The sequence below is a fragment of the Gobius niger genome, assembly GCF_951799975.1.
Source record: "Gobius niger genome assembly, chromosome: 16".
In the NCBI taxonomy this organism is placed as follows: domain Eukaryota; kingdom Metazoa; phylum Chordata; class Actinopteri; order Gobiiformes; family Gobiidae; genus Gobius; species Gobius niger.
The window spans coordinates 7,349,898-7,375,595 of record NC_136867.1 but is presented as its reverse complement, the minus strand read 5'-3'; the positions used below and the strand labels follow the sequence as shown (position 1 = coordinate 7,375,595).

Sequence of the window (25,698 nt, the reverse complement as noted above, 5' to 3'; positions counted from 1 at the left end):
TTCTGCTTAATTTAATGTTGTCCTCATTGAAAAAACAGTGCTTTTCTTTCACAAATAAGGACAATTTAAGTGAGTACGTATGATGTTGATTAGAGAACAACTTTGTAACACACCGTGACATGTAGCTCTAAAAGTAGTTTTTGCATAATATCCCCCTTTAAAACCATATTAAGAGGATTGCAGTGCTTTAGAAATCCTAATCATCATCTAAAAATGCCTTTACGAGCCTTTGGAGCGAGCATTAGTGTCATACTTAAAATGATTTAAGTATTTAATAACTTGTTTTTAATAAAAAGCCTGCACTGAAAGCAAGACAATAGGAAATCAAAACTTCTAAAGCAGAAAGTGGTGGTGCCATATAAGTCGAGATTCTTTATCGCTGCAGTGAGTGGCTGCAATGCAGCACCTACTGCTCTGGTTTCCCCTATCAAACAAAAACATGACAAATACCTCTGACCGAGATCCTGGATCTCGGAGATTGCCCCAATAGCACATATTGAAAAATGGGTCATGTGTAAAAGAACAGGGAACACAGTTGAAGGTGCGCTGTATCTTTCAAGCGGTGGATTATATGTGATTTGACACAGTGGTGTTTTGGAGTAAATCACCTCCTTGTGCAACATCCTTCTTCTATTACTATAAGGTTTTTGTTTCATTCTACTCTACAAACAATGCAGCATCTTTAAATGTTGTTTAAAATAAAATCTGTGTCTAATTCCTCTCCGTGGTTTGTCCTCGTTTCAGAGCGCTGCTGTCCTCCTCCTCGGACTGACCTGTGACCTCCTGTCGATGTCCCGCTGTGCTCTGATGTAAACACCTCCGTCTGTTTACCCTGCCCTCATCACTTGCTGCCTCCAGGGGGCACTCTGCTCTCTGTCAGTGTCTGGAACCTCTGCAAACAACAAAGGGCTGTTAGTACCAGCGTAAACAAACAGGGGAGGGGGGTCTGAGGAGAGGCCAGATAAATAGCTCGGAGACACAGGGGCCTGCACTCCGTCATGTGGCGGGACGTCGAAGGCACACACAGACGACTGGATGCAATTTTGAAAGGATTAGCTCAATTGGAGTCCAATTTTAAGGATTATTTCTGGATGGGATGGACCGCTGTAGTAGTTGTCATTCAAGCAGTAACGCGATAATTCATACATTCTGGAATTGGGGCAACATTAGCTCAGCCTGTGAAGACAATAAGAGTCACACTTTACTTTACAGCACAAACTTTTAGACCCAAGGGCCACACTGGGTATTTGCGGGGTCAGGATCGGTCGCAGTGTGTCAAACAAACTTTCAGCTCGACTGTACTCGCCTAAAACAGCAAAATAACAGCACTACACCGATGCCATTTTGAAGGCATTTTTGCCGTAAAAGCAGGAAAATTGTGTTATTAACATTTTGTGCTAGCGGCCACTGCTAAATATTAAAATATACAGCTGTCTTGCTATTACATTTTTCATTTTCTGGGTATTTCTGGGAAAATAGTAAAATGTCACTGACCTATATGCGTTACATGATGTTGTTCACCCTTTTTAGTCAGAGCTAAGCCGATGTGCTGGGCAGGTTCAAAGGTTAGAGCTAAATCCTGCTGCATCTTTAGCTATCCGTGTTTTAAAAAGTTAGAAACTTTATGAAAAGTTTGACAAAAGTACTATAATGTTTTATATTGTAAATCCATGAAGGAGTATCTACCATAGATTGTAAAATTTAGCGTAGCTTCCGCCATAGCGTTCAGCGCAGGCTAGCTGAAGCTCGTTCATGCTAGCAAATTTGACCAGCTCCATTACTTAGAATAGGGAGAAATAAAAGTAAAAAAGGTAAAAGGATAAAATTAGGACGATGTTGCGCATGTTAAGACAAACACTTGGAGGCCAGAATGACAAACCTCTGTTTAATAATGGCTTGAAGAGGGGCAAAAAAGTGTCAATGGAAAGTCCATAGAAGCCAGGAACTTCTGGGGCCTCATGGTTACAGGAAATAGTCAGCCACAATAAGTCCATTTTTACTTTTACAGTATAGAGCTCAACAGTCACGCGTCTGTGTCCGGACATATAATATCCCATTGATTTTTAGCATTTAGCATTTTTAGCAAGATTCAAATCTTAAGTGTTTAAAAGCACGTCAGCTATGTGCTAACTCCTGGACATAAAACACAGGAGCTTAAATTGAGGATTTGTCTAAAACGTTATAAACTGTAAAGTTATATAATAATTTTGCAGTTTTTTCAAGTATTGAGTTCTTTCTTGTAAAATATCCGAGCAATGGTCGTTAGTTAGCACAGAGCGGATTAGCCAGCGTCTTGCTTTTAAACTCTTGAACTGAATGAGTTTAAAAATAAATAAATGATGGATATTTTCCTCAGACACGTGATCGGAAGAAGGGTGGGACTGTTGAGCTCTATTGTTGTACTTTCTGTGGTAGCGTCACAGCGCCACACACAGGCCTGGCAGATGTATTGCACACAAGTGTCTCGCACACGTCTACTGAGCTGGTTCAGTGTTTACAGTGAACTTTTTTGAAATTCTACACATCTTGTCTTCGTCTGGATATACAGCCTTAATGGTGTCGTTGAGTGAAACACTTCTCCTTCTAAACATACTGCAGGTGTGACTCCCAACCAAGTGTTACTGTCTGGCACTATCCCACCTTTTACTCACGAACAGTTGGCCAGTTGGCAGCGTCTTGTGGCACTGACATGTACATATGTGTGAGGCTCACAACAGCTGCTGACGACATGCTTACCACATGTTACATCAGGGGCATTTACATATTAATCAGACATGTTTGGTCTCATCTTTTCGTGTCTTATTTTTTGCAGGCATTACAGAAGCCTTTGTTGGATGTAAGTAGTACAGAAAAATACTATGTGCTTTCAGATACACTTGTTTTTTTCACGCGTCTCTGTGTTGTTCCTGTTTTGCCGAGGTTTGATGGAGAGCCGGTCGAATGTCCGCCGGAACGATCGTGATAACCGGGGGAATACTGGCCGGAGTCATCCTGCTGTGCATCATAGCAGTGCTCTGTTACTGCAGACTCCAGGTAACACAGAGTACCGTCTTCTAAGGGCTCCATGTGGCTGGGTTACTTTAAGCTGCATGGAAACAAGTTTGTGGACATACCAGAGCCCAAGATCAGAATCTCAATAACCTAATGGAGGCCTGCACAAGCACTGATTAGGACTTGTTTGGGGACAGGTGTTGGAATGTTGTTTATAGGCTCTGGACCTGGAATGTACATAACTAACTGGGTAGAAGGAAGCTAGCGCAAAGCCAATGTTTTGCTCTAATCGGTTTAAAAGAAAAAATTATGCAATTGCGTGGTATCAGTCGTGTGTTGATATAATAATAATATTGGCACCCTCCGCAATGGCGCTGCGCTTTCTTTTTGACCAATGAGGAGTTTGTCGTGTCTTACAAAGATAAGACAAGATAATCCTTTATTGATCTCACAATGGAGAAATTCAGTTGCTGAAATAATAAACAATATTATAAAAAGTACGTAACAAAACAAGCAGATGGCAGAAAACCACTGACAAGCCTGTGTTCAATAATGACTTGGGGCAAAAAAAATTGCAATGCAAAGTCCATAGGAGCCTTTTCCTTATAGTTATGTAAGTCCATTCTTAATTTTACAGTCTATGCTTTCAACAGACTACAGTCTTGTTCTACTGTCTGTGGTAGCGTCACAGCGCCACATTGGCAGAGATGGTACTTTTACGAAAATAATAATAGTAATAATAATAAAGGAATAAAGGTTCAGTTTAAACTATACTCTTACACAATTGTAGCCTCAAAAACTTAAAAAAAAAAAAAAAAAAAACTCCACTAAATTAACAGGATGGCACGGTGGCACAGCGGTTAGTGCCTGAGTGGAGTTTTGTTTGCATGTTCTCCCTGAGCCTGTGAAGGTTTCCTGCGGGTGCTCCAGTTTCCCCAACCTCCACAAACGTGCACAATTGTCCAGGAGAAATAATGTCTGTGAGTGTGAATGAATGGTTTAGATTTGTGTATAGCTGCACTTCTGTCAGTCCACCCCATTTGAACCTGTGGCTACATACGTACTGACTACCACCATGTGTGTCATGTGAAAAGCCCTATTCAAATAAGCTTCCATTCCAGTGGATAAAATGAATGCTTAGGGCCCCAGGAGGAGCTTGGGGTAAACAGGAAGAGCGTTGCATGGGGAAGAGTCGAAAGCTAACATTAATTTGATTCATAAATGTTTAAAGAGTGTCACAATCAGACCCAATTAACGCTGAAAACAACTGGCATGACTTATTAACGCTGGAAATGGGGACAGGAAACAGTCTTGACTCCACATTAAGTTTGCCACAACATTCTGTGCTCATCATTAGTCCCACAGTGTCACTCCTGTGGACCCTCATCTCTGCGTATGTCCCGATCTAACAGTCCACTCTGGTGCCCACAGTACTACTGCTGCAAGAAGCCGGAGCCGGAGGTGGGCATGAGCTCTCTGGGGGCCGACCCGCTCTCTCACTTCCCCTGTAACGCCTGCACCGCCCTGGAGATGGACGGCACGGACATAACCCCGGTGTCCCTGGACCAGCTGGGCACGTCCGCCTTGCCCTCGCCCCTGCGCCTCTGTCCCTCCTGCCCCCCCTCCTGCCCCTCCTGCTCCCCGCCGGGACTGTCCCACCACCACCCGGACGAGCTGCACAACGGGGGCGAGAGGCTGGGCTTCCACACCTACTACGAGCCGCCCTCTCGCTGCCCGTCGACTCTCCCCCACACGCCCTCCGCCCTGAGTCTGAGTTTCTACGGCTCCTCCGAGATGTTCCCGCCCCCGCCGCCCCAGCTGCAGTCCTACAGCACCGACGTCTGACTCCATTCAGAACTGTGAGAATGCTTCATGTAAAGCACACACTGCACCCGGCGGGGGCAAAGCACATTCGCATCAACTGTGTACAGCAAACGAAGAAGAGGCCACTGAGAGTTTGATGGTGCATCGAGTATCTATCTAGAAAAAAACGATTTCGGGTGAACAAGTGTTAACAAGAGACTCTCGGATCCTCTGTCTAGTTTGCACATCACAGACATTTACAACCAAGGCAACATTAACGCACGGGCCCTTCATCAGGCAAGGTTTTGCAAGAGGTTTTCCTTCTTTCTTGACGTTTGTCCAGCAGCATGTGCACCCTTCCTTACAACCTTGAAAGTACGTTTCTAAATAACACGTAGAAGGCGAGACTGAGGGAAAAAATACATTTAACCCCTACCTTAAAGCAGTACTAAGTAACGTGTTTACTTTAATAAATCCTTTTCGTAATCGGTGATACAAGTGTTTATGGGATGATTGGAGGGTATTTCATCTCCCCCTGGTGTCTCTGGACAGAAAACCATGTTTGCAACTTGACTGCCACCGGACCGGAGTCACCAATACACACTAATAGAATCACGAAGAAGAAGCTAACAGGCTAACGGGCAAAGCTGACTCCGGGCTAACGTCACTTTAAACAGTATTTACAGCCAAGTTCCTCTCTCCCTTCGCCTTTCCTGTCGGCGTAGTATTTACTCTCCAAGAAAATTAATACGTTTAAAAAATCTTAACTTGCTACTACACCTGCAGTTGCACTAATGGCCTCTAGGGGGAAGAGTTACTTAGTACTGCTTTAACCAAGTGCATTTTCTCCAGTTCAGCCTTCCCCAACACATGCAAAACTCATGCAAGCTTCTTCCTCGTTATGATTGTCACCTTTTTGTCCTTTTTGGTTGAGTTTTCATCTCGTTTTTGCTGCTTTTTAAAAAAAATATGTTTTGGCCACATTTTTGTAGCTTGATCACAGTTACATTACGCACACAAACAAAGAAATGAAAGAGCAAAGAAAACGCGATTAAAGAACCGCAACTAAACAACTGAAACATGATAACACAAACAGGGAGAAGCTTGGCTGAGATTTGCAGGTTTGAAACCAGTTGAGAAGCTTTTAGATTTGGGTAAAACTGGAGAAAATGCGCCCAGTGAAAGTGGGATCATGAGGTCAAAGACATCAGTTTAGAGTGCTGATGTAAATCTAAGGGAGGAAATGTATTGCAGCAAGTGTTGTATCATTTGTTTCATAAGGCATATTATAGGGCTGTGCAATTCATGAAAATTCAATTACGGTCATTACACTAATTGTTTCGGGGGGGGGGGGAAAGTAACATAATGGAGGGAAAGCTATCAGTAACTCTAACTTTGTGTTGTGTTTAATGCGTGTCCCGGCAGGATCTTCCCCCCCCATGGAGCAGAAGATTCTAGTGTGCTACGTTTGGGCATGCTTCATATGATTAGCATTTTTTTTAATTGCCAAAAAACAAAAATCAGTTTAATGAGTTGTACTGTGTTAAAAAAAAAGAGGAAAAAAAAGGCCAAAATAGCACACATTTTGTGGGACATCAGAATTATTAAGACCGGTTTAAAAAAAATGACTCAGTATCAACAAATGCTTCTGAAATATTGCTTTGTAAGAGTGTATAGTCTGGTGTGTAAAGCCAGGTGCTACTTAAAGCCACTTAATGGAACACTTACACCAAATCTTCCCCGTGTAATGGAGGAGAAAATGGGCTTTGAAGTTTCAAGTTGACTCAGATAAACTTGTTTTTTGTTTTTTTTTGCGCAAACTGAAACCGTTTCTTTGGTTTCCGATGAAAGCAAACAGGAACAAAACCCTGCACATTAAAGATTTGAGCGTTGCCTGCTGCGGCTCCCCTTTACAAACCTGTTCGAGTGGAATGAGCCAAGTGGGCACACTAAAGGGGGACATGACTGTGGGACTAGGAATATCCCGCAGCGTCGTCACACACTACAAAAAGTACAATGTTTTCACTTTTCTATGACAACAATGTCCGACCACAAAAGGAAAATGTACAGATTTGTTGATAATATAATGATTTATTGATTACTCCGTAAAGCACTTGAGCATCTATGGCACCTCACCGTCGAGAACCCTATTCTTTCAATTCATTTTGCCGGAAAAGAGCTGAAATTGAACCTCTGTTTACCGCACGCATCTGAAGTGAAGCGTTGCTGTCACGCCGGTGTTTTGTGCCGCGGTTTTCCCAGTTCTCCGTTGAAACTGCAGACCCTTCATCCCCCGGGGAAGCTGCTAATTGTAAGAGAAGACATTCCGAAGTGAAGCGCCGTTCAGTGACAGTAAAAAGGGGCTCGGAGATGTTCCTTTGGGAGCTGTATTCCTCTCCCATCACTCGCTAATATGACCCAAATGTACCTTTTGCCTTGTTTTGTTCACAATATTTTACAACTCCTTTCGTTTCTGATATATTCATCTTTCCCATGACATTTTTCTAAATTAAATCTGCGAAACTTTTCACAGCTGCTCTGAGGACGTGCAATGAACGCTGGGATTAAGCAAAAGAGACACTTTATGTAGCATTTTGTGTAATTGGCAAAAAGGCTATTTCTGACTGCCCCATTTAGCTCCACAAGAAAAAAAATACACTTTTTAGAATTCAGTGTTTTGTGCTTTGAGGAGTTAAAGTGCACATGACGTCAGGAAATAGTTAACACAATTATGCTTAAAGCCACACAGCCACACATTCCGGGTCATCCGTGGCTAAACAGTCGCACAACCCTGATACATAAACAAACACGCTAGCAATGCCAAACTTTCTTCTAGAGCTACAATGCTTTTTGTGCTATTGATGATCAAAATAAAGCACTCAGTAGAGGACGTAGCTTATTTTGTGTTTTGTTACCGCTGGATGTCAACAAAAACAACATTGACGCTAGCTTAACGCGCAACGTGCAAAGCTAACAAATGCTGTGCGCCGTGAGTCACGTTGCTCGATTCGATATGTCAAAATGGAGGCACAATGCATTCTCTCTGATTTTTAGAGGATTTATAGCATAAGGCAGCCATTAAAGCAGTACTAAGTAATGTTTTTATCTTAATAAATCCTTTCCGTAGTCCCTGTGGGGGTAATACAAGTGTTTATGGGATGATTGGAGGGTCTTTCATCTCCCCCTGGTGTCTCTGACCACAAAACCATGTTTGCAACTTGACTGCCACCGGACCGGAGCCACCAATACACACTAATAGAATCACAAAGAAGAAGCTAACAGGCTAATGGGCAAAGCTAACTGCGGGCTAACGTCACTTTAAACAGTATTTACAGCCAAGTTTGAGTGAAAAAATATATTTCCATTGTATAATTGGATGTACAATATCCCTCTCTCCCTTCGCCTTTTCTGTCAGCGTAGTATTTACTCTGCAAGACAATTAATAAGTTAAACAAATCGCAACTTGCTACGACACCTGCAGTTGCGCTTATGGCCTCTAGGGGCATGAGTTACTTAGTACTGCTTTAAGGTTGTTCTGAGAATTAGCGATAGCATTAGTCACGTTGTAAACACAGCATGGTATCGGCTTAGCGAATCTGATCGGGTACTCACCGATACCGATGCCAGAAAAAGGAGGCGCGTTGGTTCACGCTAAAGCATCAATAAAGTTAGTTTTGGGGTTCTTTTTTTATTTTTTAGGTATTATTGACCAAAAAAAGGGAAGCGAAAAAAAGCTTTTTTTCTCCATTATTTTTATTGAAATATGTGTGGAATATCATAAATAAACAACTTGATATTTATTCTTTCACTTTTTTTTATCGGACATGGGCACCCTAGTGGATATATTATTGACAAGGTAAATGATCTGTTTATATTCATCCAAAGCACAAAGTCAGTTGTTCAACAATAGTCATTTTTTAGCTGCCCCCCTCTCGATTTACCCCTAAACAGACCTATAGGAAGTCGGTCTGGTCATCTGAAACCCAGTAATGAAACCAAACAAGAACAGAGGACATTGTGAACGACCAGTGACACAATCACAATAGTATCTCTGTTCAGCCCCCTCTCCTCCTTCTATTACCTCTTTCACTCTTCTTCTCCAGTCTCATTTAAATCCAGTACCTGGGGGCTCAACGCTTTTCCCCGATATCCCAATACAGAGAAATTAGCTTTTATTCTAGTTACTGGACGACATACAAAGTTTTCCGACCAATTTTTATATTTCATACAGAAACAAAAATCTACACTTGACACTTAACATTAATCATATATAATGAAACACTTCCTGGATCCGCTTTAAGTGACATTTTTGACCAGCACTTTCTCCCACATTGACTTAATGGACATTCTGAGAGAATTAAAAAAATAATAATAATAATAATAATGCTTGTTCAAGTTTATGAATATGTTGTGAACACAAAGTAAAAGCCTTTAGTGTATTGGACAAAATGGCCACATCAACACCAAACAATGGCCTCCCTGGCATTTTCTAGGATATTTTCTAAGTGGCACTTGATGAAGGTGTTCTTGTGGGTGTTTGTACAAAATATTATATAACTTGAATAAAATGTGACCTGAAATTAATCTCGCGGTTGATGTTTTTGTTTTTGCAAATGTCGACAGTTCCATTTTTATCACAACTTTTCTTTCTTTTCTTAATTGTTACCACTACAACCAAGTTAAAAAAAAAAAGTGTACTTACTACTGTCAAACTTTGGATGTTACTTCAAGATGCTGAAAGTGTGTTGATCACGCCGTCATGGACTAGCTAGCATGCTGTTAGATTAAAAAAAATAAAATAAAATTAAGTAAAAGCTTGCACTGTCATACCCACTGTTTCCCGCAGAGGGCGCTTCTGGACAATTTGAAATCCTGACCTGTTTTGTTTTTATATTAATGTCACAAAATGAGTTGAACTAGCTTTTTTCTTTCAGTATGGAAAACTCAGAAATGTACATAAACAGCAAAAAATACCATGTATCTAATTATAAAGCATTTGTATCAATTTCATGAACTCGTAAGCTAGCTTCTTAGCATTTCTGTGGCGATGACCCTGAAAAGTGACCCGGAAAGTCGTGAAAAGGGCTTAAAACCTCACCCCTGTGAAGAATCTGGAAGTTAGGAATGAGTTTGGACAGAAGAAACAATTTAATTTGCTTGCAGATCAGGAGAGTATTTTGTGGTCTGTTATCTATGGGGTTGACATTATCCTCCAGTGAAAACAACCACAGCTGCTTTAATATAGTGTTTGTTTTTTGGCTACTCCTGAACTAAAAAGCGATGTCAGTTTCAGGAATCCCCTAACCCCACCAACTGAGAAAACGGTCTTATATGGGCTTCTTATTCTTCATGTTGACACTTGATATTACCACTATATGGGGAACTATGTGGAATTGGATTACATGTGTGAATAGGGGCTGCTGGGAATAAAATCCAGGTTATTGTACTAGTCATAGTACACTGCGCTTTGCCGGCCAATATCCTGGTATGGATTTATTTTTATGAGCATTTCTTCTCCTGCTACGGTGTGACAATAAAGAGCTACGAGCCAATATACGCCAAAGTGTTAGTGTTTGGGTAGTGAAGTGGAATTTTGTGCAGGGATTTTTTTTTTTATGAATGAACCTGGAAGAAGAATCAAAAATCTTCCACATATGCTTTCCTTTTCCTTTGCTGAAATTCTTTTTATGGACTTTTTTTTTAACTCCCTTTCAACCGAGAGACTCTGGAAGTGCAAGACGAGTGGTTCGGAAGTTGAGTTTCTGTTTCTGGCGGGTGGAGGGAGGGAGGGAAGAGTTCACCGGCCGCAAAAAAGGGGAACAGGAAACTCCTGGTGACTCAACCGGGCAAATCTACCTAGGGAAGTGCGTTCATACAGTATTTTTTTTCTTCTTTTACTTATTAGGAGCCAAAGAAAGTAAGAAGAGGTGATTTTTAGAGTGGGTTGTGAGATTATTTTACAACACAATACAAATAAAACTAGACATAACATCAATGTGTAGGCTAGTTTCTATATTTTCTTTCTCTCCATTAATCCCTCTTCATTTTTTGCACCTCCTTAACTCTAGTACACTTGTAATTTTGTATTTTTATCCCTGTAGATAAAATGTTGTCAGATCCCGTAGATAACATTGAAGTAAAACGCTGTAGTAGCCGACATATTATAACGCAATAACTCATCTGTGGAGGTGAATGGCCCTGACTGGGGACACAGCGGGTGTGGTCTCCAGCCTGTTGTTGTGGTGCATTCATTCATGTGCTGTTATTCTCTCTCTCAGTTTACCTGCTCGGCCTGTTTGCCAACACGTCCGACCGCTCAGGCCTGACATCACCGCTCCAGACGTCCTTGGCAACAACGCTTTCCATCTTCACACAGTGCACGCTGCCTGGAAAGAAACGAAGATCCTCCAGCACTGCAAAAAAGCACAAGATTATCAACACAAGTCATTGATGAAAGTGTTTTTGCTAAAGCTACAGGCTACTAAGACAAATGACCTATTACCCCTTATGTTCCTATCATGTGATGCCCCCGTGTTACCTTACCTGTGAAATAGCCTTGGAATTTCTCAAACTTTTCATAGTAGGCCTTTTGCTTAATTATTACTAGATCTTAGCAGTTATAACAGTGCTATACCAGGCCTAAAGGTTAAACTCGGCGGAGACAGGGCTCGTCGTTTTAAATGGGAATCTTTCTCTCTTTCTCTCTCCTATTATTTCATTGTAAATATAAAGTGTTTGCTTTGTACTTTGTCGTATATCATTGTTTTAGTTTATTTAAAGGAACTATACAGAGTTTAGAGAGTGTATTTTCCTCCCCCTACATCAGGGGTGTCAAACTCAAATACACAGTGGGCCAAAATGTAAAACTTGAACAAAGTCGCGGGCCACCATGGAACAAATGACCCAATATGGACCCAAACAATATTTGCTTTAACATTGAATATGGAACAAGCAACACTTATTACTATACAATATATAACTTAATAGTCCAGATATGCAAAATCTGAAAAAAAAAGTATAATACCGGTGGGCCAGCTCGAGTAGTCATTTGGTATAGCCTCGCGGGCCAAATTTGACATAGTTTGACACCTATGCCCTACATGTTCCAGCCATGTCCTAATGTGTAGAATGAGCTCAGACCTGTTCACCACAACTGCCTCTAAAATCCTGCACTGTCACTCAAAAAGGTGGGTCCGAAGTGCCGTCATGCACAGGCTTAATATAGAAGGTGCAGTTACACGCATGACCTGAGGTGGCAGTAGTGAGTATAAAATGGCAAACTTGCATCTAGCCCCCTTAATGCAAAAAAAGTAAAAACTAAATGAAAAAAAAAAAACAATAATAGCATAATAATGTGGAAGGCTGTGTCTGAATATGTAAAGGATAGGCTGGATTAAAAACTAAATTAAAAAATCTGAATATTTAAATGTTTTAAAGCCTTATTTACTTTGCTGCATCCACTCCACGTGCACCGTAGGCCTATATTTACAAACGAGAAAATGTAACTCGTGTGTGATAAATGTGAAGTGAAGGCATTCCAGCGGTGCAAAGGTGATTTATGAAGTAGTAACAGAGAACAAAAGATGACGCTGGGTGCTGTGGGTGCTGTGGGTGCTGCCTGTGGGTGTGCCTCTGTCCCGTATAAAGCCTGCTCGACCTGTGCAGACGAACACAGACAGCCGGCTGCACCTGACACGCAGCTCTCAGCGTATTAGCTTTAGCCGCTATTAGCTCTCTGATAACAACCTGCCTGTTTCCGTCACCTTTGGACTGTCTGTTGTTTATTGCCCTGAGCGAGCGGACAAAGTGGACTTGAGTTATAACATTGTAGCTCATAAAATAAAAAACAAAACTGCATTCTCACCTGTGCTCGGATGCTGCACTGAACACCAGCACTTTCCAGGTTTTTCTGGACCGAGTGAGACGTCATATTGATTTCTCCTATCGTTTCACCGCGGAAGGATCCGAACAGGTGAGTTTGTTACTTTGTTACTTTATAAAGCTGCTTTTGCTGCTTGTTGCCTAAAGCTTGGATGTTTTTTGTGAGTTTGTTCATGTTTTGTGCAAAAAAAATAAAAGAATAGAAATAATGTGACAGTCAAGCATGTGAAAAGCTTAGCCCAAGTTTTAATTAGCCCCTATGGGGAAAGGAAAAAAAAAAACTTAATAAATGAAAAACTTTGAAGCATTATTTAATTTTATTGTATTCGTAAAACACTCCCACTCACTGAGATTCAGAGATTTGAAATACAGAATCTGTTGTTCTGTGGATTCTTCCTCTAGAGCAGTGGTTCTCAACCTTTTGGCGCCGCGACCCCCATTTCAACAATTAAAGGGTTCGTGACCCCCCCGCTCTGGTCACACCGTGAGAAATAGAAATAGTAGCCTACATCATTCTTAAAAAACAAAGAAAAACGAAATTCATCAAACTGCGAACAAATAATGGCACTCTGGTAAAATAGCAAACACATGATACAATAAAATATCAGATTATATGCTGATGAAAATATGGCTATTTTATCTAAATGATCTGGTGACCCCCCAAATTTGTCTCGCGACCCCCTTGGGGGTTCCAACCCCCAGGTTGAGAACCACTGCTCTAGAGGGGCACCCAGTGATTACCTGTCGTCACGTCCAAGGCTCTATAATAGAGTTCAGGAATGTGACGTCATATCGCTGCTAAGCATTATGGGATTAGCAGCAATTGTAAATTAATGGAGATTTTATTAGAGTTATTGTTCACATTAAAACACTTGGACACCACAGTGAGTTAGGTGTATTTATTTACCAGCAGTAACTCTGCAGCTAACGGAGCTGTTCCACGGCTTTTTTCTCCACTTTTTATACTGTTTTTAGCTAATGTTAGTCAATGGCAATGTATGCTAACAGCTGCAAAGATGGTGGATCTCCATGGTAACTGTGGACTTTCCCGAACTCTATAGAACTATATAATAGTTTTATTATCTGTTTGTGAGCAATGTTTACAAACAGAGCACTGCTTCTGTAAAAAGATCTGCGCTGTAAAAGATGGTAATAAATGATTAATTACATGAATGTGTTGATAAGATTTTGAGTTTAACCGTTGGCCTAAGTCGTATTGTTTTCCTGTTGCCAGACCCGGTCTCTCCTGCTGGTCTCCTGCTTTGCGGACCTTGTGCCTGCTGAGCACCATGATGCAGGAGGTGGCTGCCTTCCTTTCCAATGATGCCCTGGTGGCCGAGGAGCTGTGCGAGGAGGAGATCCTGATGTGTCTGGAGGCCGACTCTGGACCCAGCTTTAATGTAAGGACAAGTCAATATCACACACTTGATTGTATTCATCTGCATTCATCTTCTAATCCAACACCCAGGCCCTATACCTGACCTCATTGTCGGCAACGGTGTTTTTACTTTTCTGCCCTGGAAAACGTACGTACGGTTGGCGGTTCGAACCCAGCTGTCAAATATTTCATGAGGAATTAACTGTCCTGTTCGGCTGCAGACTTGTCTTATTGTGGCTTCCAATGCAGCAGCTCGCATACAAAAAAAAAAAAAAAGCTCACAAATGAAATCTTTGTTGACAAGCGTGGCAAATTTATTATCAGCTACATTATGCATGGGCTGTTATTCAAGATAACACAAAACAAATGCAGATTGCTCTAAAAGATGAATCCGATAAGGAAATAAATCTATCTTTCCCCATCTCCTCCCTCTCGCTATGATCGTTTTCTCCGTCATCTCCTCGTCTCCCTCATATCTCATCCGCCTGTAGCTCCTCGGGCGTGTAGTAGTTTGTTTTTTCTTGTATTTGTCTCACAATGCAATCCAAGCGGCACATCTGTTCAGCGCGGAGAGCCCTTCAGACGCGACACGACGTGATTCTCGTGTGTAATCAGTCCTGACATGTGCCGCAGGTGCTGGCGGAGAGGGGGGATCTGCGGAGGAGTCGGCTGCAGATTATGGACGACGAAGACGAAGAGGAGGACCCCCTGGAGAAGTACCTGGTGAGGAGGGCGCGCTGATTCAGTTACGTACAAAGCAGAGGATTGCAGTCGGAGTGGATGTTTCTTACGCGTTTACTCGAGGCAACATCATTACGCAGCGTCACGAGAGGCCTTTCTGGGCGTGAATTCCTTTGGGTGCCCCCGCCCTCTCTCCTCTCACCCGTAAATCCAAAGCTTGCCCTGGTTCATCTTCCAACTAGGTATCACCCGATAACAGGGGCGGACTGGGACTGGAAAACAGCCCTGGACTCTGGTCAGCCTGGCCCAAATTAGCGTAAATGTGACACTTCCACAAATACACATGTTAACCTCTTACCCCCCCGCCTTAACCGAGAGCATTTTCTCCAGTTCGGCTTTGCCCAAATCTAAAAGCTTCTTGACTGGAGAGCAACACTAGTGTAACGTCTCATTTGAAAGATAAAATCTAGAAAAGTGATGGTCAGTTTTTGTCACGTTGTCGCTGCATTTTTGGCATGTTTTTGTTGCTTTTTCATTACTTTTTTGGGGGGCTTTTTGGCCTGTTTTCGTCACTTTTTTGTCACTTTTTCGTTGTGTTTCTTGTTTTTTTGTTTGTTTTGTTTTTTCACGTTATTGTTGTTTTTTCATCATTTTTTTCACTGCTTTGTGGTCAAGTTTTCCTCACATTTTGTTGTGTTTTTTTGGTCACTTTTTTGTTGCTTTTCCAGCACATTTTTTTGTTTTTGGATGCTTTTCTTTTAACCTCTTAACTCCCACCTGAACCAATCACATTTTCTCCAGTTTGGCTTTACCCAAATCTAAAAGCTTCTTTGGGGAAAAAAAGCGCAAAAATAGTGACAAAAAAGCAACCAAAGAGCAACAAAAAAGAGACAAAAATGTGACAAAATGTGACAAAAAAGTGACAAAAGAGGAGCAAGAAAGTGACAAAAAAGTGATGAAAGTGCTGCAAAAAAGTGACGAATACCCAACAAAAAAGGGACAAAAGTGCAACATAACAGTAGCAAAATAGTGACAAATAAGAGACAAAAATGTGGCAATAATGTGATGAATAGAGAAAGTCTTATTCTTTATCTGAACAGCACTCGATGTTTTGTTATAAATATTTGTATTTTAATCATGGCCTGAAGGCAGTGACAGTGCACCCCGACGTCCCAACAGTTACGAATCACTGATCTGAGACAGGAGTTTCCACAGATGTTATGCCAGCGGTGATTTATCAGTCATCTGGGCGGATTTCAAATGTCACTCAACAGGAAGTAAAGCTCTTTTACAATAGATCTTTCAAAAAAATAATTACAGTTGTCAGATTTCCTGCATGGATCTAACGGGTTTAGAAATATCACCAGTGTACCAAAAAATGCATGAAACCTATAAATGTGCAAAGAGTTCCAAGAGTTTTATTATTAAGTTATTAGCCTTGTTGGGGTAATGATTTAATGTTGTTGTTTTTTCACACGCAATATGGCAGACCCTTATCGCATTTCAACACCGTGCAGCCCGAGCATAAACACAGTCCAGTTGACAAATTTGAAAACCTTGCACACATTTGTAGTAGGAGTCCTTTTTTCTTGAAGCCGGGGCTGCACAATGTTGAAAAAAGAAAAAAAACAATATGCGATGTGGTCGTGCAGTATTGCCATAACGGTATTGTGATGTTTAAAGTAATTTGTATTTCAGCTCCAAAATGAGGCTAAAATGAAACTAAATTAGAAAAACTAGAACAAAAATCTAACTTTTCACATGTGTAAGTTCCATGCACTTATCGTCGTGCTGCCTGTGCCAGCAAAAAAAAACAAAAGCCTTAATTCATCACCGATATTTCCTTTCGACAGATACTGCAGCCCTTCCTGTGGCCTTACGTTTCGCTTGCTTTTCAGAAAGAGAACGAGCGTCTCCAGCAGGCCAGCCTTCGCCTGGAGCAGGAGAACGACAGCCTGGCCCAGCGCCTCATCTCCAGCAAGGTGGCCCTGAGGAGCGCCCTGGACCAGGTACCGCGCTGGGGCTAATTATAGAACAATGGTCCGCGCCAGAGCTGGGCCGAGCAGATAACGGCGAGCGGTGACGGGCGACGGGCAGCGGGCCGGGGACGGGGACCGGCTGATACAGCAGCTCGCGCTATATACTGTATATCATTTTCATAACCCAGCACATTTTCTCTAGTTCAGCTTTACACCATTGTAGAAGCTTCCCGATCCCTTTTCTTCTCCCTTTTTTGCCGCGTTTTTTTCTTATTACTGCGTGGACTTTACCTGTTCATAATTCACTGCCATTTCCTGACCAGTAAGAGCCTCCTTCAGCGAGAGCTACCTGTCCGACCCGAGTCGCACGCTCCGCCATTTAAATGTCACATGCAAAATAATGCCTCCTCAATTATTCAGAGTAAATATTGGGTCGACACAAGCGGCCCGGATCTGAAATGCCATCTGGACGCGTCGGCATTCACAACACAGCTCACTGTCCGATCTACGGGGGCTGTAGCGTCAGAGGGAAATGTATTTAACAGGAGAGACTCGGACAGAGGGGAATGAGTGCAGGGCGGGGAATAGGTGGAGGTTTTTTGGGGGAATACAGGCAGGGGCGGACTGGCCATATGTCCATTCTGGAAGAGCACAGAAGGGCCCCTCAATTTTCTCCTTAAAGTGATAGTCTGGAATTGGTCTAAATGTTTTATAAATTTTATAAAAATGTGCAAAATCCACCACCTGGTCTTGCATTTTGAAGTAAAGTAAGTAATAATATACAAATTACCTTTTGTAAAGTCTCTCCTTCCCGAATCTCAGCAGCTAATCAGAGTCTAGTATCCTCCCGCGTTGACCAATGAGACAAGCTTTTCCCTGTGAGCCAGCCTGTCAGGCCAATCAGGAGGGAGGGGGAGGAGCTTGATTTTGCAAACTAAGAAGGGCTTTCTGGTAGGGCTGCACAATATATCGCGAAAAATATTTTTTTTTTGCAAACTCAAACTCATGAATTGAAGTCATGTGTAAAAGTTCAGTTTTAGTTTAACATTTACTAGCTTTGTAAAATTCTACCCTTGTTTTGGTCCTGATGGGGTGTTTTTTTAAGTCTTCTTTTGACACAATTTGCTGAAAAAATGGAACATATCATGTTTGGGGAAATATCGCAATAATATCGTTATCGCGATATTGCACAGCCGTATCACATATCGCAAGTCACTTCAATATCGTGCAGCCCTACTTTCTGGTCCAAGAAAGGCGGAATTTAGTTTCAAATTTACTCAATCTCTCCTCACTCTGCAAACTTACAGACTATCACTTTAACCTCTTACCCTTAAAGTGATAGTCTGTAAGTTTGCAAAGTGAGGAGAGATAGAGTGAAATTTAAAAGTAAATTCCTCCTCTCTTGGACCAGAAAGCCCTTCTTAGTTTGCAAAATGAGGAGAGCAGGAGCAGAATTTTGAAAAGTAAACGCTCAAGCCCCTCCCCCTCCCCCCCGATTGGACCTGACAGGCCGGTTCACAGGAAAAGCTCGTCTCATTGGTCAACACGGGAGGACACTAGACTCTGAACAGCTGCCGATGTCCGGGAAGTGTAACCCGTGAAAACTTTACAAAACCAGGCGGTCGATTTGACTGAACTTTACCCAAGAAAGTCATAAAAACGTGACCAAAAAGTGACCAAAAAAAAAGCCATAAAAAAATAATAAAAGCGTGACAAAAAGTTACAGTCACTTGCTCTCAGTTTCTCTCCAGTCGAGAAGCTTTTAGTTTAGGAGAGAGGTTAAAATATGTCTTTGTGAAACTGTCGCGTTTACTCTAATTTGGGCCAGAGTCCAGGGCCGTTTTTCAGTCCCAGTCCGCCTTAAATACAGGGGATGTCAGTGAGGTCCAGGAGTGTTGTAGCTAAATACAATTAGGATGATGTAGGGTAGAGGTTGTGCATTTATAGGGCGTGGCTCAGCAGGTGGGTCGCAGATTGTGTGTCTTTTACAGGTAGAGGTTTTCACAGAGCTGACCCAGATCCAGCCAGTGTCACTGTGTCTTTTGATGTAGCACAGAAACAAACGTCAGCCAAACATCGCTGATATGGCGGCTGTCAACCAGTGTTCATTTCGTCGACTAAAATATTTAGTCTTAATTTTAGTCAAAGTGATATTTTTGAGGACTAAAATTGGACTAAAAGTTTTTCATGAGACTAAAACTATGACTAAAATGTCCAGATATTTTAGTCGACTAAACTAAGACTAAATAAATATGAAAAGGAGAGACTAAAATCATCCAAACTTCTAATGACCGTCTGAAAGAGCCTCAGATCATGTAAATTCTCTGCCAAAGGATCAGCTCTGAGCTTTGTTCATGTGGAGCAGCTCCATGAAGCAGAGGAACAAGATTAAATATGATTATAATGAATATTATCAAAGCAAAGTCGACTAAATTCGTCTTAAATTTAGTCGACTAAATTTACTTGCGATTTTAGTCGACTAAAACTAGACTAAAATTGAAGATATTTTTATGACTAAAACTCGACTAAAATCGAATTACATTTTTGTCAAAAGACTAAGACTAAAACTAAATTAAAACGTTTCAAGAATGTAGCTATTGCTTTATTTTATGGCCTGGGTTTTTAGTGAGGCTCTGTTTGTTCATTTTATGGGAGCACCTTTGTTCTTTGTTTTGTGATTAAAGGATAAGATGTGGTTAATTTTAGTTAAGTGCTGTTGCAGTGTGGGGGGGAAAAAATCAGTTTTAGACCAGTTTGACAAGAAAAACACGATGACATCATTGAGCCACTTCAACCTATCAGAGCATATCATCTTGTGACCTTCATTCTATCTACATTCTAAAAACATCCACCACTAAGCCTATATCCTCCAATAAAAGACAGAAAAACAATTTTTATTCATCAGTACATTTATTTAAAACAAATTTAATTCTATTTTTCTTAATACTTGAACAATTTTACCTCAGTAAATTGTGTTTCATTGAGTTTAATTTTGACTAGAGTTGTCACGATTATTACTAAATCAACAGTAGTTCGATAATTAATGACATACCGGTTAGATAAACTATACATTTTTGGGTTCAATATTTATCGTCTGTACATTTCTTAGTATTTTTTTCTGTGTAAAAGTCTAAGTGACGTAAATTGTGCTGATTATACTTCATGTTTTTTTGCAGCTTGTGTGTTATTTTAGGGTGGGTCATGCTAAAGTTAAAAGTATCCGGTATCAATAACATTATAGTGATATTTTCCTGCCTCAATTTATCGAACTTCAAAATTGCTATCATGACGGGCCTAATTGCAACTGTGTTATAAAGGATCTGTTACTATGTACTTGATTATTGATAATTGATTTAGAGCTGGCTTCAGTGGCGTCACATTAATATCATTCATCGTGATATTTTCCTGCCTCAATGCATCGAACTTCAAATTTTTCCCTCTTTATTGAAACAGCTGCGCAGCAAAGGGGAGGGAGGAGTGGGAGGGACTTATTTTAGCTTGTTCCAAAAGTCAGGAAGTGATCTGTAGTGTTTAGTTTCAGCTGTTTTAGACCAATATTACCTATTCTAACAAAGTGTAAGATAGTGATTGACATTAAAGCAGTACTAAGTAACGTGTTTACCTTAATAAATCCTTTCCGTAGTCCCCGTGGGGGTGATACAAGTGTTTATGGGATGATTGGAGGATCTTTCATCTCCCCCTGGTGTCTCTGGACAGAAAACCATGTTTGCGACTTGACTGCCACCGGTGCGGAGAAAGCAATACACACTAATGGATTCACGAAGAAGAAGCTAACAAAGCTAACTGCGGGCTAGCGTCACTTTAAACAGTATTTACAGCCAAGTTTGAGTGAAAAAAAATATTTCCATTGTATAATTGGATGCACAGTAACCCTCTCTCCCTTCGCCTTTCCTGTCAGCGTAGTATTTACTCTCCAAGACATTTAATAAGTAAAAAAATCGTAACTTGCTATGACACCTGCAGTTGCGCTTATGGCCTCTAGAGGGAAGAGTTACTTAGTACTGCTTTAACTAATACCAAGAAAAGCATCACACCCGCTCTTTAAACACTTTAGTTTCTGGCCCGGCATATACAAAACTGACCTCACAACCCAATTATAAAACATGGATAAAAGGAGGGAAAAAAGTCAACAAACTCAAGGAAAAAAAAAAAAAACTTCGAGCAACTGTGAAGACAATATGAGATCGGTGTTATAGTGTTACAAATATTTCCAGGCAGAAGACCAGGTGGACCAGCTTTCCAAAGACCTCATGCTGACGCGACACCAGCTCAAGTCCACGCAGGAGCACATGAAGAGCAGGGAGGAGGAGGCGACCATGGTGAGACTTCACTCACAAACACACCGACACCAGTTAGCAAAACCGCGTGCCTGAATGCTCCGTCGTCTCTGTGCAGTTGAAGAATATGTTCAGGAGGGAGCTGGAGAAGGCAGACGAGAACATCCAGAGGGCGTCGGGCATCACCGCCGACTACAAGCAGGTACTGGGTCGGAGCACGGCAGCTGCAGTTGTGCTGAGCGAATGCGTGAATGAATAAAGGATTGTGTTTTTCCCCCGTGCCGTCAGATCTGCTCCCAGCTGACGGAGCGCCTGGAGAGGCAGCAGGCCGCGCACAAGCAGGAGATGGACGCCATCAAGGTGAGAGGTTCTTCTGCACACTAGGATTTCTACAGGTACAGGTAGTTAGTTCAACCATGGTACAGTTAAGTTTCAAAGCCCATTTCTATGTTACTTTTTTAGTGGTTGGTATCTTGCTTTAATTTACAGTATGATCTTAAAGGTGCATTATGCAACTTTTTACGTGGGGAAAAAAAGTTGATATTTGTGTGTATTTGACCTTGTAGTGACCCAGTGGCTGTGTGAGTGGTCAGCATGTGGCGCCTTTACTCTTCTTCACAGTGGCCTCTAGGACGCTCCAGGATCAATTGTTTGGAAGGTTTTCACTGCTGACTGAGCCTCTCACCAGAAAACCTACAAAACAATTAATCCTGGGGCGTTGTAGAGACCACTGTGAAGGAAAGTAAAGGTGCCAATGCTAACGACTAATGCAGCCACTGGGTCACTACAGAGTAAAATATGCACAAATATCAACTTTTTGTGTGTTTGTTTTTTCATAAAAAGTGGCATAATGCATCTTTAAAGCAATACTAAGTAATTTGTGTACCTTAATAAATCCTTTCCGCAGTCCCTCTGGGGGTAATACAAGTGTTAATGGGATGATTGGGGGTGTCTTTCATCTCCCCCTGGTGTCTCTGGTAAAAAAACACAATTGCAACTTGACTGCCACCGGACCGGAGGCACCAATAAACACTAATACCGAGTCAAAACAAGACTTAAAAATAGTGCTCAAGACAGAGCGAATCTAAACAAGACTTAAAAATGCATATAACTGAAAGTATTTTATCTACACTCGTGCCTCTTACTGTCATTGATTAGTTTTATGTTGATGTTTTTATTGATTCTATTTGCTTTCTTGTATTTATGCAACTGTGAAGAACTTTGAATTGTCATGTGTATGAATTGTGCTCTACAAATAAACTTGCCTTGCCTAATAGAATCATGAAGAAGAAGCTAGCAGGCTAATGTTCAAAGCTAACTGCGGGGCTAGCGCCACTTTTAACAGTATTTACAGCCAAGTTTTGAGTGAAAATAATTATTTCCATTGTGTAATTGGATGTACAATATCTCACAAACAATTAATAGGTTAAAAAATCTTGCTATGACACCTGCAGTTGCGCTTATGGCCTCTAGGGGCAAGAGTTACTTTGTACTGCTTTAAGTATTTGAGTACTTGTCTATTGGGACATGCAGGGAAGAGTTCAACATTAGGGGAAAATGTATAATAACATTTAGGCTTTATTGTGAAATGTAAATCAAATGTAATTATCGTATTTAGTACATTTGTTAAAAAAAAATAACTTAAGGCCAGGTTACAGTAAAAGTCAATAGATAAAAACGAATATCTTGAAAAACAATTATAAAGATACTACAGTAAACAATGTCTTAATAGTCAGAGTTCTTGCATGCACAATAGGGAAAAAAAATGGGCAAAAATGATTATTATATAAAAGTACGCAGGAGTCTGTCTTGTGTGGAAATGCTGCTAACAATGATGTCATGGCAGTATTATTGTATTATTGTATTATTGTATTATTGTATTCTCAAACCCCAGCATTCGGCACCGTAACTGAACCACTCAGCGTCCCCGTCCTCTCCCCACAGACTGCAGTGGCTCCGTGCAGCAGCTGTTCACACGCGCTACTGACTCTGGAGACGTCTTCCGAGCATCACCATCAGGGGGAGGACGTGTCCCCCGCCCGCGCCCCGTCCCCCGAGGGCCCGCGGGACAGCGGCAGCAGCAGCACAGACAGGGAGCCCCTCCGAGAGCAGATCACAGAGCTGGAGCAGGAACTGGCCCGAACCAAGCTGCAAATGGTGGAGGCCAAGTGTCGGATCCAGGTAAGCGCCAGGCTCATAATCTGACAAAGCTTCAAAGAATGGGTCATAACAAGGACTAAAAATGAAAAAAGAAATCCCTGCAGTCGTCACTTTTGAGATTTTTTAGGCTAGTTTTCTCCCTTAACATCTTTAAATAATTCCCAGCCTGATTTATTGAGCTTGGAAAGTTTTTTTTATTTCTATTTATGAGTAGCTCATTCAAAAAGATATGCAAAACTTTTGAATTGATGACTCCACAATAAAAGAATTTCCTGCATCGTCTCGTCCTAAAATAAGTGTTAGAATTCCCCTATTAACTAACCACCTTTGGCTATATTTGCTAAAGTAAAAGCCTTGTGGAAAGCTTGTGGCTGTAGCGGAGAGTGCGTTCTCATTTCCTCTTTTCATTCCGTCCAAGTTCTCTTATAAAATAAAAGAACCGTTATTCTTAGAAACGTGTCACTAGCCAATCGTGCGTAAAAGTCAGAAGCTTTAGCTGTTTCAAGTATTTTGTCTGGGATCAGAAAACAGCAAAGTGAAAGTAAACGGTGCCGGAAATGTGCCATTAGACGCATTCCAAAAGAAAGCAAAAGAAGTGCGCCTCTCTGTTGGGTACTTTCCAGATGATGAGCTGTCACATGGCCAACATTACAGTCATTGACAAAACCTGGAATAGACTATTTTAAGAAGTGCCTCGTCACCTCGCAGTTGGCACTTCTCTCGTGTCAGTTTCCCTTTGAGGAACACGGGATACTCGTTCAAAGTTAATGTTAATAATGACAATGCGTCTTACGTGGTGCTTTTCCTGTGTATTCAACAACTACTTCTACTACTATGACAAGGGCTGGGTACTGTTGCATTTTCATCGATACCAGTACTTGAACGATACTTGGTTTTTCGATACTGGTGCCTGAATGATGCTTTTTCAGATACCTGCGCTAAAATGTTTGCCATCTAGAACCAGAAAAGAGAACAAGATCTGCAAATGTGTCAGGTTAATCTCCAATGTCAGGAAATGTGTGAAAAATGGGGGAAATTGAGAGACATAGGGGCAAAATCGGACAAACATTGAGGAAAATTTGAGCTGAAACAACCAAGTCACATCCGTTAATGCTGTCCCTGGACCAACAGCATCAAAACTTGGATCTAAAGATAGAAGTTTTTATTTTTTTATATACCGGAAGCACTGTGCGACTCTAATGATATTGTTTTACAGAATTTACTCAATTACCATTATCATTCATCATTATTATTATCATTATCATGTTCCTTTACCATGAAACAAGTGCCTTAGAACAGTGGTTCCCTAAAAAGTGGGGGCCGGGCCTATAACTAGTGAAATACATTCAATTATTCAAAATATGAGATAAAATATTTTATATATAAAGATATATATTAACTTGATTATAACATGTTTTTCTCCCCTAAAGTAGTGTAAGAGGCAGTAACTTTATAGAATGGGGGCCCCGAGTTGTTCAATTCAATTTTCAATTCATCTTTTTCATTTGAGCATCTGAGTTCCACAAAGTTCTTCATAGGAACAGAGTTCAGCACAGTAATCAAGCAAAAGAAAGATACATGCGTAGGTGAATAGCCAAATAGATAAACAAATAACGTGTTTTCGTGTCAATTTTGGGGTCCCAGCCAAAAAGTTTGGAAACCCCTGCCTTAGAATCTAGGATAACTGATTTTGTTTTCTTCAAGAGTAGAGTAAGCATTTGATCTTTCATACTTGCAATATTTCTAAAAATCCTCTTTGGGAACCAGGCTAAAACTGGTTAGGTTAGGGCCTGATGTTGCTAATGCCTGTTTTTAAACCCAGTTCTTTGTCAAAGTGGAAAAAAAAGCACTGTACATTGCTATCGGGGAGTGTGGGAGGTATTGTGAGCCAGAAAGGAGTTGGGGCAGCATCAGCTATGTGAATTACGTGCTTGAAAAGACAGTTAAACTCATGCCCTTTTCTTTCTGTCAGGAGTTGGAGCACGAGGCGGGCATCCTGAGCAGCAGCTTAGAGGCGGCTCGCACCACGTGGCTGCGTAAGGCCTTGACCTCGGTGCGTAACAGCGGCGCCGCGGCCCTCCGCACCCTCGAGAGCACTCCTGGTATTTGGGACAACGGCACATACATGACCGCCAGGGGACCCGTGGCCATTTCGGTTACGCCCTACAGGTTAAAGCTGTACGCGGAGGAGGAGGCGCGCTGGGAACAGGCGCAAGAGCAGCGCGTCTCCAAAAATGTTTGAACTCTGACCTTCGGACTCGGGCTGGGCCTTGCCAAGTCGGGAGTACGCTCAAGTTTTGTTATTTAGGTCAATAAAAGTCACAGTGAGGCGAGACGCGGCGGGGGGAACATGGATGAATCACACAGTGCTCAGTGTTGACATTAGCTAGTTTTATGTCAGACCAAACTCACCCTTTACAGCAGATTTCATACTTACTTTGTAGCTAATAAATCAACCAAATACAAACTAATAGCTCTAAATGTAAGTCCTCTTTTTTTCCTATTGACCTGCAGTGTCTCGCCTTAA

The 25,698-nt window shown here is 41.5% G+C and overlaps 2 protein-coding genes across 2 annotated transcripts; both read left to right on the top strand.

Moving 5' to 3' along the window:
* The first annotated feature begins 731 nt into the window (after window positions 1-731).
* LOC306975412 (protein FAM163B-like) lies at window positions 732-5,001 on the top strand. Its single transcript, XM_079572941.1, has 4 exons — window positions 732-809; window positions 2,813-2,836; window positions 2,920-3,033; window positions 4,423-5,001. The coding sequence occupies exons 3-4, from the start codon at window positions 2,941-2,943 to the stop codon at window positions 4,834-4,836; spliced, it is 507 nt and encodes a 168-aa protein (XP_079429067.1). The 5' UTR covers window positions 732-809; window positions 2,813-2,836; window positions 2,920-2,940; the 3' UTR covers window positions 4,837-5,001.
* An 8,954-nt stretch (window positions 5,002-13,955) lies between these two features.
* Window positions 13,956-25,413, top strand: LOC306976331 (rab GTPase-activating protein 1-like; the record flags this gene model as incomplete). The annotated part of the gene is made up of 8 exons (XM_079574251.1): window positions 13,956-14,075; window positions 14,687-14,776; window positions 16,633-16,743; window positions 20,949-21,053; window positions 21,130-21,213; window positions 21,300-21,371; window positions 22,956-23,192; window positions 25,144-25,413. Exons 1-8 carry the CDS (start codon window positions 13,965-13,967, stop codon window positions 25,411-25,413), a joined length of 1,080 nt encoding a protein of 359 aa, XP_079430377.1. The 5' UTR covers window positions 13,956-13,964.
* Between the last annotated feature and the right edge of the window lie 285 nt (window positions 25,414-25,698).